The sequence below is a fragment of the Melopsittacus undulatus genome, chromosome 14 (assembly GCF_012275295.1).
Source record: "Melopsittacus undulatus isolate bMelUnd1 chromosome 14, bMelUnd1.mat.Z, whole genome shotgun sequence".
In the NCBI taxonomy this organism is placed as follows: Eukaryota; Metazoa; Chordata; class Aves; order Psittaciformes; family Psittaculidae; genus Melopsittacus; species Melopsittacus undulatus.
The window spans coordinates 1424709-1441064 of record NC_047540.1 but is presented as its reverse complement, the minus strand read 5'-3'; the positions used below and the strand labels follow the sequence as shown (position 1 = coordinate 1441064).

The 16356-nt window shown below is 57.1% G+C and overlaps 1 protein-coding gene across 1 annotated transcript; it reads right to left on the bottom strand.

Annotated features, from left to right (window-relative positions):
* Positions 1-609: 609 nt before the first annotated feature.
* TRIT1 (tRNA isopentenyltransferase 1) lies at positions 610-16039 on the bottom strand. The gene is made up of 11 exons (XM_034069375.1): positions 15875-16039; positions 10379-10519; positions 9857-9955; positions 9509-9657; positions 8517-8659; positions 8199-8310; positions 7546-7658; positions 6040-6117; positions 4735-4844; positions 4301-4418; positions 610-1190 (listed from the first exon to the last, which is right to left on the bottom strand). Exons 1-11 carry the CDS (start codon positions 16022-16024, stop codon positions 1051-1053), a joined length of 1353 nt encoding a protein of 450 aa, XP_033925266.1. The 5' UTR covers positions 16025-16039; the 3' UTR covers positions 610-1050.
* Positions 16040-16356: the final 317 nt, after the last annotated feature.

Below are 16356 nucleotides of genomic sequence, written 5' to 3'. Positions count from 1 at the left end.
ATCACCCCAGTGCTGACGAGCACAGACTGGAGGGTTAATGTGATCCCATGCGAGCAGCACCTTGAGCCTGCACCCATACAGCCCTGCGACATGGCTCCTGCCTCATGGTGTATCACAAGCAAATGAAGGGAAACTCTTGTTCTACCATCCAAAACCCTCCCAGGAGGAACCAACCGTCTTGATTGCATTTGCCAGGAGAGTCCCAAACGCCCGTCAAGGCCCTCCCTGTTCCACCTGACGGGAACAATGCTGCAGAGACCAACTGCCTGCGGAACGTGGCACAAGGAATCTGCTGCTCAGCAACCCGGATTCAAATGCAGGAGTGGTTCCCATTGCCAAACCACAGCGTAAACCCCCGGGAATTCAGCTCTAACTGGGACAGACTCATCTGCTGCAAACTGGATGAGATCACTCCTGAGTTCCTGTTTAACAGGTGCCAGCTCCTTCTGCACCTGCTCCGTGCATTGGATCAGACGGCCTCCACAAGCCAGGAACATCTGCTTTGCTCCCTTGGAAGCTGCAGGAAAAGAGGCTGGAAGAAGGGACCAGGCCTGATCATCCTGCCCCATGCCCAGGGCCAGGTGGAAAGAGAACGCAAGAAAACTGCGCTTGGCTATAGGGAAAGGAACCCACGATCATCCTGCAGCTTTATTTCCATTTAAAAGAAGAAAATATTCCCCTCCACAATAAAGGCAACAAGAGCTTGCTCAGCTCTGGAGCTGCGCCCCTGGCCAAGCTGGAGGAGGGCAGGGTATTCCTGTCTCCAAGCAGGACACATTCACATGTCAGCTCTCCCATTCCAAGGATAATGCTGCATCTCTGGCAGGAATTAACACTTGGCAGGGGGAGGATGCTCCCAGCAGCCTTGCTCCAGGGGCCAGCCCTTTTCAGACAGGGCTGAGGAAGCTTGGGAACACGGCAGGATGACACCACATGAAGAGGATCTGATGCAGCCTTTGGCCATCACTTACACACCTGCCTCAGCCCCACAAAACTCGCTCAGTCCAAGGCCAGCCAGGACCTCCTCCCCTTCAGAGGCAGGCTGGAGCCCTATGGTGAAGGCTGACTGCTGTCCTCATCTGAGGTCACTGCACCCGCACTGTCCCCCATAGCCTCTGCAGCACGGCCGGCGGCCTCCAGCTTCCTTCTTCTCTTCAGATGGTGCAGGTGGGATTTGGATCGTGTGTGAGCTGGAGGGGAGGCAAACAGAGCCTTTCATTCTGAGGAACAGCCAACCCCATCTCCCTGCACATGCAGTGTGGGGCACCTTCCCTTCCCATCCTCCCACACCATTCATTCCTGCAGAGAAGTGACTTCCCAAGCCCTGCCCTGGCCATTTCCCAGGAATCTGTTGGGATTCAAAGGGGCACAACCCTCCCGTCCTCCTCCTGATCACAGGGAGGATGGGAGAGGGACAAATCCCGGGTTTGTATACACAGATTGTCAGGACTCACTCAACTCTCCCAGCAAATCTGCTCCCAACCAAGACAACACCAGGAGGCTGGAGAAAGGGAAGTGTTATCAAAGAGGCAGCACCCTGAAGGATACAGCAAGGTTGTGCAACTCTCCACCGCCCCATGGAGCCCTGCCAGGGTCATTTATAGGCCTAGAAGCCTGCACCACAGCACTGGGATCTCCTGTAAATCTGCAGAGCAGCTCAGGATGGAGCCTGGAGCATAATTAGGCCTTTGCATAACTCCAGGGCAAGGCCCCCAGCCATGAGAGCACTTAGCAGGAGGCAGGGGGAACAGAGGTGTAATCCCTGGGATGCAGCTTGTCCTGACCCAGCAGGGCAGCAGGAGCTGCACTTGCTTGAAATCACAGAGTTAAGGGCAGTAAAACCTCATGTGTCAGTGCTGTTATCTAAGTAGAAGGTGCTTTGTCTAACCAGAGCCATGAACCATCTTAACAGGGTGATTTTGCTATTTCCAAGGGATCAGAGCAGCAATTAAAGCAGCAAACTTTCCAAGCAGGGCCTTCATGGGGATGTGCTCACCGAATGAAGGCCCTCAGGGGTTTTCCAGACATCCTTTCCTGCCAAGGGATGAAGTTACATGCAAAGCTGCTGCTTTATCACAATTGCTGTAGGGTCACCTCAGCCTGAAATCAAGTCTCAGCTACCACAACTTGTCACAAGCAACACCAAAGCTCCCAGTGGCTGGGAGCAGCAATCCACACAACATCCACACAAACAGAACTCCTCCATCTCTGTCACCATCCAGCAGATTTGGGATGATGTTCCTGGAGGACGTGCAATTGCAGCTGTAGTGTTTGGGGGGGTTGTGGAGCTCCCACCCAGCCACAAACCCTGCTGGACCCTGATAGCTTCCAGAGTCCTCTGGTCCTGGAGGAGGGAGAGCTTCAAAGCACCTCTGAGCTGAGACTGGCTAAAGTAACAATGGCACTTCCAAAGTGATCTCATTACAATGAGCTTCCTATTCTGAGCCTCCTTCCATCTTTGCTTTCAGCACCTCCCTGGATCAATAGGAGTAAGTGACTCGTTCAAATCCAATGACCAGCGACCTGCAGAACTTATCTCTGCATTGTGCCTGCACACACTGTGTTTGGGCAACACACAGAGATTTACCAGTTGTGTTCCTGCAGCCAGTTTCTCTGCTACTGTTTGTTCCTGGTTCTCAGCATGAGCCTCCCAGCACAGATAAATTCACAGAGTTAATCTGATTCCAGCTGAGCTCTTTTAAAGTCAGTCTATTGAAAACAGAAAATCCTTTTCTCTCACCATTGCAGCTAGCAATACTCGTTTTTAAAGGACTAAACACACAAATAGGAGATGCTGGAGCAAACCTGAGCTATTAAAAACCATTCCGAAAGTTTCATTTTACACAACATTTTAGAAGAAACAAATCTGTTCTCTGCTTCATGACAAAGCACCTGAAGTGCTGAAAAGGGCCAGCAGCCCTCACTAAACAAACAGCTCTGAGGCTCGAGGGTACTGATAGAACCCCAGCCTGGCGGGGCAGTGACTGGGTGCAGGGAAGGGGGGAAGCCTGACAGATGGCTGCTGTGGCACAGCTCCTGCACCCCCCTGGCCTTGCAAATGGCTCCTTTCATCCAGGGCTGTAAACAACCCCTGAAAGCCCAAGATGATGTGCTGAGATGATGTACTGAGATGAGATGATGTGCTGAGATGATGTGCTGAGATGAGATGATGTGCTGAGATGAGATGATGTGCTAGATGATGTGCTGAGATGATGTATGATTCTGTGATCTGTTTCTGCCACCAGGCTAACTGTCCAGGCTGGCACACAGATAAAAACACACAGGATCTGCTGTCACCTGTGCATTTTCTAAGGGCTTCTGGAGCCATTTCCCACTTGTGCTGCATGGCACAACTGCTCTCCAGGGAGCTGTGAGCAAATTATCTGTGTGGGCACATGTGGGAACTGTTTAAAGGCCAGTTTGTGAGGTCCAAAGGGGCTTGGGTGGGTTAGCGATAACTTTTGCTGCAAAGAGAGTGTGTTACAACCCCAAGTAAAAACAACATTCATGTTAATAGACTTAAACTGGTTGCAGATATTCAAGGTCCGCCTGGACAAGTTCCTGTGTGATGTACTCTAGGTTACCCTGCTCTTGCAGGGGGTTGGACTGGATGATCTTTTGAGGTCCCTTCCAACCCTTGGGATTCTGGGATTCTGTGATGTACTGGGATGATGCGCTGGGATGATGCGCTGGGATGATGCGCTGGGATGATGCGCTGGGATGATGTGCTGGGATGATGTGATGTGCTGGGATGATGTGATGTGCTGGGATGATGTGATGTGCTGGGATGATGTGCTGGGATGATGTGTTGGGATGATGTGATGTGCTGGGATGATGCGCTGGGATGATGTGCTGGGATGATGCGCTGGGATGATGCGCTGGGATGATGCGCTGGGATGATGCGCTGGGATGATGTGATGTGCTGGGATGATGTGATGTGCTGGGATGATGTGCTGGGATGATGTGTTGGGATGATGTGATGTGCTGGGATGATGCGCTGGGATGATGCGCTGGGATGATGTGCTGGGATGATGTGTTGGGATGATGTGATGTGCTGGGATGATGCGCTGGGATGATGCGCTGGGATGATGTGCTGGGATGATGTGCTGGGATGATGTGATGTGCTGGGATGATCCGCTGGGATATGTGCTGGGATGATGTGCTGAGGGTCATCTGGCCATGCAGCCAGGCAAGGATGCTGCTCTGCTTCAGAGAACTGCCTCGCTGCACCCCTCTGTGTGAGTGCACCCATTGGGCCCCTCCCAGGTCCTGTTCCCCCCATCCCCTCGCCAGGTCCTACCTGCCCATTCCCTGTCCCCAATGATGAGTCTGTCACAGAGCTCACACAGGCGGCGACTCCTCTTGTTCTCATTTACATCATGCTCCATCTTCACAGGCTCTGCTGGGGGCTCCCGACCCTGTAGGTGAAATAATGTCTCCAGTTGGGTCCTGCTGTGAAAATCTGCCTGGCTGTGCTCACTCTCGGCTGTGAACCTGCCATAGGCAGACACTAAGGTCAGCAGGACAGACCCTGCAGTTGCACCATGCAAGACAAGCGCAGTACTGGCCATGAGGAGAAACTTTCAGCTTAGACACAGCCCTTTGCCACTGTGAGGGAAGCCCAAGGCTGGACACATAAGCAGAGGGACTAAGTGCCAAGTTAACGGGCCTGGAGACTGCCAAGATGTTGGCTTCTTGGTCACGGCTCAGGTGTTAACTCCAGTTACCCAGTACCTGGATGAAGCTCTCCACAATCTCCAAAGCAGGTTTTAGCACATTCTCTTCCCACTGCAAGACATCAGACACCTCCAAGGCATACACTGGGGGCACGTTGGGCCCAGGACCTACAGAGACACAAAAAGACAACTCAGCACACCAGAACACCCCCCCAGCATCATGTCACAGTGCCCATGAGGCTACATTATGAGCAGAGTGTCCTGCTTTTTCCTATCTAGTTGTTCTTTAGCATTCAGAAGCAAACAGCACCAGCTTTTCCAGAGCCTAAATTACCAAAGACCTCAGCCTGGGGGGGTACCACCCTTGCAAAGAGCATGAGCACCTAAGAACACAGGCATGCATCTCCATGGTTGTCTGTTTGGGACAGCATTGTGAAACCTGAGCATGCCAACAGCCCAGCCCAGCAACAAACACTTCATCCCTGCCATGGTACACAGGAGGCCACAGGTGATCAACAAGCCAGATCTGGACACAAAGCCAGCACACAAAGCTCACAAGGAGATGCAAGTACAGAGTCTGGATGAGGAATCAGTGGGTGCAGGTCCCCACTCAGAGCTCTCATGGCTTGTGTGGCTGTGCTGGCCACACAGTGCTCCCAGCAGCAGACCACAGTGGGAGATGCTTTGTTAATGCCTCAGACAAGGCCCAAGTTTCAAAGCCACCCCTTTGGCCTCCCCCAGCCCGGAGCAAGGGCACAGGGCACAGACAGCAGCAATCAGAGCACCTGCTCGGACAAAGCCATGCCAGGCTGCTGAGTGCCAGGCTCCAGCAGCTGCTGCTCCTCAGTGCTGTAACCACAACCAACCTCCTCACAAAGCTGCTCTGCAGCACACCTGCCACCAGAAAGGTGAGCCCCAGCCACCGAGCACATGGCTGCGGCACAGCTCTTGCACCTCCTTCAAAGCCCATCTTTTGAGCCCAGTTTCTTCCTGCTTGGCCTTTTTCTCTCTATTTTATTGTTGTTTTGCCCCTACCGAGCACCTTTCAACAAGTGCCCGGCTCCCAGCTGCTGCTGCTGGCCCTGCTCCAAGCCTGGGGCTGGGATGGGGAAGTCCTGCTGGCTCCCGGCCACTGCAGCCAGCACAGCCCCTGCTCAGAGCAGCCAAGAGGCTCATGCTCCTAATCTGGAGGGCAGCATCAGCTGGGCACCATGTGTGACACCATGAGGAGAGGGACCATGCTGAGCCCTGAAGCAGTGGAGCCTCTCCTGTGCTCTCCTGAGTTAGGAGCAGGGGATGTGCTGAGGAAAGATGAGAGGTGAAGAACAGGGATGCAGAGGTAGGGTAGGAACAGAGGACTCACGTTTCAGGAAGCGGTTTCGGACCCATTTGTTCTGCCTCCGGGCGTATCTCTTGGTCACCTGCTTCAGGGCCTGGATCCCTTTGAAACAAAGGTGAGTGTAAGGCTGCAAGCTGAGCTCAGAGCCCAAAACCTCTGCCCTGAAGCTTTTAGCAGGTAGAACAATCTGTTCAAGGGCTGCCCTGCTTGCAACAGTACCCGAGACCCAATCTGCACAGATGGAGCTCAGAACTCCTCATGTGCCCCACAGGATGGTTGACCACTGTACAACCTGTCAATGTTCAGTACCAGACTTATCATAGCCCTCTGTAACTGTGCTGAACAGACATAACAAACCCCTTCTGTTTTCAAGCCTTTTATCATTGCTGTGGTTTCCTCAGACTCCCATCTGCACTTTGCACTGAACCCTCCCTAACACAGATCAACTCTGCCTGGGACCTCTGCTGGGCTGAGGAGCAGAGCAGCTCTGTCATAGAATCATAGAATAGTCAGGGCTGGAAACGACCTTAAGATCATCCAGTTCCAACCCCTGCCATGGGCAGGGACACCTCACACTAAACCAGGGCACCCAAGGCTCTGTCCATCCTGGCCTTGAACACTGCCAGGGATGGAGCATTCACAACCTCCCTGGGCAACCCATTCCAGTGCCTCAGCACCCTCACAGGAAAGAATTTCTTCCTTAGATCCAATCTAAACCTCCCCTGTTTCAGTTTGAACCCATCACCCCTTGTCCTGTCACTACAGTCCCTAATGAACAGTCCATCCTCAGCATCCCTGTAGCCCCTTCAGACACTGGAAGCTGCTCTGAGGTCTCCATGCAGCTTCTTTTCTCCAGGCTGAACAGCCCCAATGTTCTCAGCCTGGCTCCATACAGGAGCTGCTCCAGCCCCTGAGCATCCTCGTGGCCTCCTCTGGACTTGTTCCAACAGTTCCATGTCCTTTTGATGCTGAGGACACCAGAACTGCACACAATGCTCCAGGTGAGGTCTGATGAGAGCAGAGCAGAGGGGCAGGATCACCTCCTTCACCCTGTCCTCTAATAACAGTTCTGAACTCCAGAATGGAACATGCCATTGAAGAGGGCATCACTATTGACTCATGCTGTGATCTGCTAAATCCCCAGGTTCCTTCCCACCATAATGCTGACTTCTGCTTCATTCCCTCTTTCTAGCTCAGCTCCCCACAGCATTCACACTCCAGCTGGGATCTCATCACCCAGGTCACTGGTGGACCAGCTCCAGATCCCAAGACAGGCTGTGCCCAGTGCAACTTGCAGGGAGGCCACGGAAGGGGAGGAATTGCTCTGGCTGTGCTCAGCAATGCTCCAAGCACTGAAAAAGGAGTCCTTGTCTCCCTGAGCTGGCAAATATGGAAAATACAGAGAGAAAGGTGCAGCTCAACCCCAACAACACCTGCACTAAGGTCTGAGCTTTGTTCAACCCATCAGGCAGTGTCACCTGGAGCTGCATGGGGATGAGGGATGTAGGGAATGGAGGGTGCTCCTCCCACCTTTTTGCAGCAGCAGGGCACTGGTCTCTGGTGAGCAGTTCCCTTCACTGATGAGGTATTCATGGAACTCCTTGAAGCCAATGGACTGGAAGATGCCGTGCTGGTAATCCTGCCTGGAGAAGACAAGAAGCAGGGGTCAAAGCCTGTTCCTGTAGAACACCGGGAGACCTCAACCCTCCTCTGAGTAACTGAGGTCTCTGCATCCCACCCTGCAGGAACCTCCCCAGGTGACACAAGCCCATGCGCTCAGGGGACAAGGCAAACCAGGCACACAGGAACACAGACCAGCACCTTCAGTGCCACCTCGTGTCATCTTCACTGCGTGAATGCTTAGGCAGCACCAAGTTTACTGAGGGAAAATGGCAGGTATGGTCCAGGCAAAATGAATTCTCAACACTAAGCCCCACAGGGACTCTGCTGTTTGACCCAATCTGCTCTAAGGGTTGTGGCAGGAAGGGAAGAAGGCCGGGAAGTGCTGGAGGACCCGGCTGGTCAACACCTCTTTAGGATGGCACAGCTGCAGAGGCAGGAACCCAGAGCAGGTGTTGCCAGGGCTGGGAGCAGCCATGCACCAGAGCTGCTGCAGCAGAGCTGGGTTGGGGCCTGCATGGCTCTGGCAGGGGGAGCAGGAAGGGATCTGGCTCCTCACCCACCGGTTCTCAGCCACCTTGTGTTGGTTGTAGCGGCGGTGGAAGTCACGCAGCTCCTGCAGCAGCCCCGCAGCCAGCATGTCATCCACCCGCTTCTCCAGCCGCTGGTCCAGCACTGCGAGGATGAGAGCAGGGCATGGCCTCAGGAGGCCACAGCTGGAGCACGTGTCAGAACGTGCCCAGGCAGGAGAGGGCAACAAGTCCTTTGTCACGCTCACTGATGCCAAAGGAATTGCTGCCTTGTTCAGGGAGGAGGCTGGGGCACGAACAGGGCTCAGCCCTCATCTGCATCACCTTCCTCAGCCAGGAGCTCACTCTCACCTGCCTGGTCTGCATGGAGCCACAAGATGCAGGAATGTGGGTATTTCAGGGGCCCACCTAAGGGCCCCCCACCTTCCTCCTCCTGCTGCTGCTGCAAGATTTCACTATGGGGGATCCCCGTCTCTTCAAACACTTGGAGGCTCCTGCAAGCAGAGACAGACAGAGCTCAGAGGCTGGGTGAGGATGAGCTTTTCCATTCCCCAGCAGCCCTGGGGGCTCCAGCAAAGGGAACCACAGACACTCACTGAGACCCATGCCTCTCATGTGGGGGGAGGGCAGGTTTCTGCCCCCTCCCGTGCAAGGCATCCTGAGCACACCCAGGTCCTGGGGGTACAATGCAGTGCAGAGCACAGTGATGGCACCCAAGGAGCCTAGAGCACAGCCACCCACTCCTGCCTGGCACCGGCACAAATCCTGCAGGGAACAGGGTTCTGGCTCCAGCCCTGCCCTTTCCAGCCAGGTAGGGCTGCAGGGAAGGGGCTGATGCTCAGCCCAGCCCAGGCAGAGAGGTGGAGGAAGCTGCTGGGGGTGCCCAACCCCTGTCCCCCCGCACCGTGCGAATGGGGTGGGTGGTGTTCTGCTCCCCCCAGGCCAGGGCTCAGCTGGGATGGGCTCACCAAAGCAGCAAGCCTGGTCTTGCTGCCGTGCTGTTCCCACAGAGCTCAGCTATGTTACTGAGCCAGCACAGCAGCTTGCTCTTTAAATAGCTTCAGATAAACCCTGCTGCTGGGGCACGGCAGCGGGAGCAGCCCCGGTGCACACGAGCCAGGAGCCATGCACCATCCTGCATCCCAAAGGTCTCAGATCCCAAGAGCTCCCCAACACCAGTGCTCCAAGGTCCCCCTGCTAAGAGGCTGGGAGCACCCATGTGGGATGGGAGAGCCTGTCTTGCTGTGTTCCCTGGCACACGATTCCCTCGGGAAGGGGTGCAGGGCACCCCAAGCTCCCCCCAAGCTCACCCCAAGCTCACCCCAAGCTCCCCCCAAGCTCACCTGGCTACTTTGCGCTTGTCGTGGGGGTGCAGCTTGGCTGCCATCTCGGGGTCCACGCTGCTCAGGCGGCGATAGAGCTCACCCCCATCCAGCTGCTCCAGCTCCACCTTCCTGTCCCTGACTGGCCCCGGGGCTGTGCTGGGCCTCTCCTGCAGGGCACAAGGCTCCCCTCAATGGAGACACTCATCCACGTGCAAGCAAGAACATCCCCCAGACCCACAGGGTGAATGAGGGGCTTTTGGTTCTCATTGCCCCACTCTAGCAGGGGAACATCATGCCCAGTTGCAGAAGGCTTCTCTGAACACGGGCTCACCCTTTCCCAGTGGGATACACAGCCCCCAGGTGTACCTTGGTGTTGATGAGGACCTTCCAGAGCAGGGACTCGATGTAGTAGTTGGTTCCTCCCACAACAATCGGGATCTTGTCTCGGGCAAAGATATCTTCAATGTGCTACAGTCAAGGAGCATACACAGAGATGCACAGGACAGAGGAAGGGCTGTGGGGAGCAGCAGCCTCATGGCCCAAACCTCATTTGCCCAGCTCCATGGAGCTGGTTAAGGCTGTAGGACAGGCTTATAGGTGTCCCTCATCTGTCACTACCCCCTGCTGCCTGTGGCAGCTACCACCAAACGCAGGGACACCCAGGGACTGCCAGGGAAGGCAATGCCTGGCTCAGATCCTCCCCAGCCAGCCCTGAGGATGGGCTGCCCTGAGCATTAGCTCCAAGTTCCCCTCAGCAGCAGTATCCCCTGAGTTATTTGCAGTATGGAGAGCCCAGGTCTGAGGCAAGCCCTGATCCCTCTTGTGGGCCTGGCTGTGCAGGGAAGCCCACAAGTGCTGGGCCAGGCAGGCTGCAGTGTGAAGGGATATGAGAGGCACAGCTTTGTCCCTGAAATCCACCACTGTGTAGTTGGAGACAAGGGGATCCACAAAGCTGATCATGTGGTGCCTGCACAGACGCTGCTCCTGCGGGGAAACCTTGTTTGTGATGATGTCCAAGCCCTTGTACACCTGCCGAAGAGAAGAACCCATCATTCACCTCTATGGCCCATGAGACCCCCCCTGCTCCTTTCCCCCACAGCTCGTGACAGCTCTCCTGGCCTGGTGCAACCCTGCAGTTAGGGATGGATCAAGGTCAGTGGAACCAGCCAAGCCCAGCTCCATGGCACAGAGCTCCACAATGAGGATGGCTGCATCCAAGATGCCATCTCCTCATCTACTGCTCCTGGAGCTAAAGGCTCAGGTCTGCCCCTCTCCAAACACCCCTCCAGCACAGCACTGAGTCTGGTTTGAGGACAAGGATCACTGCTTCCTGCAATGCACAAGTGTCTCTCTGGATGCAACGTCCAACTCCATGGAGCCTCCTGAACATGCAAATGGTCTCAGCTCATGCCTGAGGGACACCAGTGAGTGCAACCAGGAGCATCTCACTGCTTCAAGCTGCATCTTCAATCCCAAGGTTGGGAGACAGAACCTGGGAGAGCACAGGTAAGAGCAGAGCAGAAAGCAAAGCCACCCAACCCAACCCCTTGGGAGCACTCATGGTGAAGAGCCAAAGCAACCTGTGATCCCAGCAGCACACACACTGAGCCACAGCCCAAACCCACCCTCCAGGCTGCATAAAGCAGCAGCCAAAGCCTAGCCCACAGCCCCTGCAAGTACTGGAGCTGCCTGCGCCTGGGTCCTGGGGGAGATGAGCCCATGCTTCACTCAGGAGGGAGGAAGGCTCCTCGCCCTGCTCCCTGGGGCATGCAAACACAACCCCTTCAGCACTGCTGGTCAATGGGTGCTGCAGACAAGCAGGCATCAGAGTGGGGACCTGCACCCCAAGGGTGCTGGCAGCAGGCACATGGTCACAGTGGGCACTTTCTGCCCAGCCTGGCTCTGCACTGTGGGACACAGAGGCTCAGGCTCCGCTTGGAACAGTGTCCCAGCTTGGAATACAGCAGGCTGATGGGAGGAAGGGCTGGAAACGGCTGTGCTCTTCCTCCTCCACTCCCCACAAACCACCCCAGCCAGAGGGCCAGGCTTCCAGAAACACATTCCCCTTAATCCCCCGTGTGAAGCTGCCAAGGCAGCGCAGCCTCCACCGCCTGCCTGCCCTCATCAGACACGGAGCTGACCTGCGGGCACAGGGCTCGATCCCAGGTCAGTGGAGCAGGGAAGCCTGGAGCTGCCTGAGCCGGCTGCGGCCCCACACACATTCCCCATCCTGCCAAGCTCTTGGACTCGGTGCTCAGCGGGCATGGACCAGCTCCTGCTCCGGTCCCTCGGTAGGGAACGGCTGCCTGGGGGCAGGAAGCAAGAGGAGAGCAGGAGGGCAACCGAATGCTCTTCCTTATTGCCCTGCAGGAACCCAGCTGGCTCCAGGGGATGGGGAGCAGACGGGAGCAGAGGCCCAAGGGGCAGCTCTGTGCCAACACACCCCGTGGCTGCAGCTATTGATCCCCTTCCATCAGCCAGCCCCGGGTGAGCAGCGCTGTTCAAGGCAGCTCTCCAGTCGGCACCGAAAGCCTTTGAATGCACGGAGCGTTGGCTCGGTGCCTTCCCCCCCCCCCCCCCGGGCCAGCCCTGCAGCTCCTCCGACTCCCACTCGTCTGCTGAGATCACAGTTAATACCTTGTGCTGATGGTGGGGGGGGGCTCGGAGGCAGCCGGGAGCTCCCAGTGCCCTGCACAGGCACAAACAGGATTTACCCATTGAGGCTCCGATCCCCCAAGGTTCTCGTGGAGATTAAACAGCGAGAGCCACCCCGAAGACCGAGCACCAAGGGAGGAATGCGGTGTCAGTGTGTGGGCTGCGGGGAAACAAAGGCAGCCTTCTCCATACAGGCAGCACGGCCGGGAAGGTCTGCACCAGCTGGTTGTCGCACCCAGACGTCCTCCTGACACCCGGGGCTATTTCCAGCAAGCAGCTCAGATAAGGCTTTGTTGCTTTCTAAGGCTCCCAGAACAGATTAGCAGCCTGGAGCAGCAGACACCGAGCACAGGCTGCGCACTGAAGATGCTCGGCCTTGGCAGCATCCTCCCACCCTGCACTGAAGGCCCGCATGGGTCAGCCCTGCAGGTCCCAGCTCTTTACTGGGAGGACAGGGCCATGTCCCCTTCTAAGTGATCCTCAGCCTGGGAAGGGCTCTCCCAAACCCTCACTCTGGCACCAGCTTCCTGCACAGCCCCAAACTCCATCCCTCTGTCACCATCTGCACCAGGGGGGTAAAGGCACAGGACACATAGTTGTGCAGACACAGCCAAGGCACCTACAGCTGGGAGAGTGTGGGTATTCCACAGCAACCAAGGGATCTCCCAGCTGGAGAAGGGCAGGGAGGGCTCACACCAAGCTAGGATGCAAGGAGAGCACAACTCACTCCCCACTCTGATCCCTGCCATCAGAAGGATGTCAACAGAGGCTCTTAAGATGTCCTCATTTGGACACACTAAATGGCAGATGTACCCAGTCTGCTACAACAGCCTCTGGAGAAGGGTGGCATCCAGAAGGGACAGTGAGATGGGGAGCGGATAGGGCCCTCCAGCAAGCTGGGATCAGACAGAACAAAGAACCAGGACTGGCTTCACCCCATCTGGGTTTCCCAGGAACGACTTCCTCCTAAAGGCAACTCTCTGGGATGACAAACAGCAACAGAAAGGACAAAAACACCCCAAGATTAAGAGGCCATCAGATTAAGCAGAGCTCCTGAGCTGCACGCAGGCAGCAGCTAAGTCTGTAACATGACCACAGCGACCCACAGCCATGAGGAAACAGCCTGCAGATAGAGGGGTGCCTGTGTGGGAACAGGTGGGTTTGGGGCTCCCGGCCCCTTCCCGAGCCTGGGTCCAGCTCCAGCAGCTGCCCAGGACACTGCCAGCATTTGTCAGAGCCCACTGGGGCCGCAGCAATGAACGGACACGGGCACTGGCAGCTGCCGGTTGGGAATGAGCTTTAAAACCCATGGCAAGGACACCGGAGCCAGTGCTGCATGGCAGAGGGATCTGCAGCAGGGAGGCTATATCCTATGGGAACAGAGCCAGCGAGCAAGCAAAGAGCAGGGCACGGGGGTCAGTGGGACACGGGCTGCAGGCAGCCTGAGGCCATGCTCAGAGCATGCTGTGCTGCGGGATGAAGGCAACAGAGCTGCTCCCGATCCACAGTCACGCTAGAATGGGATTAAAAGGAAAGGAGGACAAGAGCCACTCAAGCCCAGATGCCATTGGGTGCCTGCAGCCAGCATCCTCCCAGCCCCTTGCATTCCCATAGTGAGACCTGAAATAACCAGAGCACAAAACAGACGCCTCAGCCCATCCACCAGCATGAACTGGGAATCCGCAGTGTGCCACAGGGCTCCAGCCACGTCCAGAGCTCAGGAGCAGCAGGAGCCTCCTGTTTGCAGCTCTGCTCACACCAACAGCCACAATCCCCCATACTAAAGCCTGCTCCATGCTGGGCTGGCGGTCACTGCAAGGTCCGAGAGCCTCGGTGTTACCAGCACACAACCAGGCACCAGTGACTGAACAAAAGCTCTGCATCAGTAAGGTCAGCACCAGTAAAACACCAGCAGCCAGGATGTGATCAGAGACACTTCTGGTGCAGACACCAGAGCAGAATAACTCACCTTGCAAACCTAACAGCAGGCACCTAAAAACCCCCCAGCCCAGAACAGGGCTGCAGAGCAAACCAGCCCACAGGCACTCACACCTTGTGCTGGAGGAGAGCAGGATGGACACGGAGGTCCTTCATTACAGAACACACGGTGAGGGCTCAAAGCACCAGCATGGCTGGGCCAGGCAGCTCCAGACAAAGCTTCTCCATCTACACGAGTGCTTTGCCCCTGCAGGACTCAATTCAGCTCAGACCTCAAATGCTCTTTGCTCAAGAGCTTAAGGAAAACGTCCCTCAGAATTAAAGCCTCCAATTGCTCTGGGTTCGGGAGAGGGAAGTTTGGAGTTCAGCTCTCTAGGACATGAACAGGGACCAGCATCAGCAGCCAGGCACAGAGAGCAGGAGGTGGCTGCAGGACAGCGAGTGCATCCCTGGGCAGCAGGAAGGGTGCTGCTGGCAGCAAACACCTTGAAACCAGCACAATAAAGGGGCTGAGCACTGCAGGCTGCAGGGCTTGGGTGCTACAGAACCAGAACATATCAGTAACCAATAATAACCCCCTATGGTGGCTGAAATCTGCATCCGGTGATGAGGCTCCTGTGACTGGGTACGATCAGGACCAAAAAAGAGGCTCAGCACCTCCAGAGCCCAAAACAGAATCATAGAAAAGGACTTTATAGCATCTATATCTGCTAGGAATGGAGCATGGAAGGAGATGAACCCACAGACTCTGGAGCAGCAAACACAGCTGTGAACGTCCTTTCCTGTATCTCTGGGGTGTCCCTTGCTGCTGAGCGATGTGGGGAGCGCTCACCCCTCACTGATGCTCCATCCATGCAGCAGCCCCCTAAGGGCAGACGGCAGAGCCGGGACCTGAGGGCACTGGCACTGGCATCAGGGCTCCCACCACGTCCTTGTCAGCACCCACAGGACCCATCCTGAGCACCCCTTACAACCGGTTACCTGCAGCCGCTGCCTCCATCCTGAGCACCCCTTACAACCGGTTACCCCCAACCACTGCCTCCATCCTGAGCACCCCTTACAACCGGTTACCCGCAGCCGCTGCCTCCATCCTGAGCACCCCTTACAACCGGTTACCTGCAGCCGCTGCCTCCATCCTGAGCACCCCTTACAACCGGTTACCTCCAACCGCTGCCTCCATCCTGAGCACCCCTTACAACCGGTTACCTGCAGCCGCTGCCTCCATCCTGAGCACCCCTTACAACCGGTTATCCCCAACCTCTGCCTCCATCCTGAGCACCCCTTACAACCGGTTATCCCCAACCTCTGCCTCCATCCTGAGCACCCCTTACAACCGGTTACCCCCAACCGCTGCCTCCATCCTGAGCACCCCTTACAACCGGTTACCCCCATCCTCTGCCTCCATCCTGAGCACCTCTTACAACCGGTTACCCTCAGCCGATGCCTCCTCCCCAGGCCTCCGCGGACCGTTTGTGTCTGTAATGAGAGCCCCAACGGAGCCTCCACCGGGGCCGGGGGTGCGGAACGAACCCAGCCCCGCAGCGCTGCTTGTGCCTCGTTGTTCAGAGCTCACCGACCAGCAGGGCACGGCCGGAGGGGGCCCGGGGAGCCCGGCTCCAGCCCCAGCACCCTCGGCCGGGAGCAGGCCCCGCCGCGGCCTCCGGAGGCCCAGGCCCAGCCCCGGCCTTGCTTAGGCCCAGCCCCGGGCCTGCCGTGCTCGCAGGCCCCGCCGCGGCCTCCGGAGGCCCAGGCCCATCCCCGGCCTGCCGTGCTCGCAGGCCCCGGCCGTACCTGCATGGAGTCGGCGCTGACGATCTCCCCTCCGAGCCGCAGCCCCAGCTGCAGCGCCAGCGCCGACTTGCCGGTGCCGGTAGCGCCGAGGATCACCACGAGCGGCCGCGGCGGAGCGGCCCGGCCGAGGCTCAGCGCGGCCGCCGCCATGGCCCGGCCCGGCCAGGCGGGACGGGGGCGGGACGGCAATGGGGAGGCCGCGGCTGTGCCCTGGGCCCCGTAGGGCTCCGGTTACCGGTTACCGGTTACCCTCCTCAGGGCCCCCAGCACCCCCCGGACCCCACACGTGTGGGGTCCTGCCCCCGGTACCCGTTTATTCTGGGGGGGGTGGGGGGTGGGGAGAGTGTTGTTGCCATAGCAACAGGGCAGGAGGGTGAGGAGCGGGGCTGTTGCCATAGCAACAAGATGGGGCGCGTTGCCGTGGCAACCGCAGCCTCCACTCGGACTGGTCCTCCCCATCGCCACGGCAACACGGGGAGATG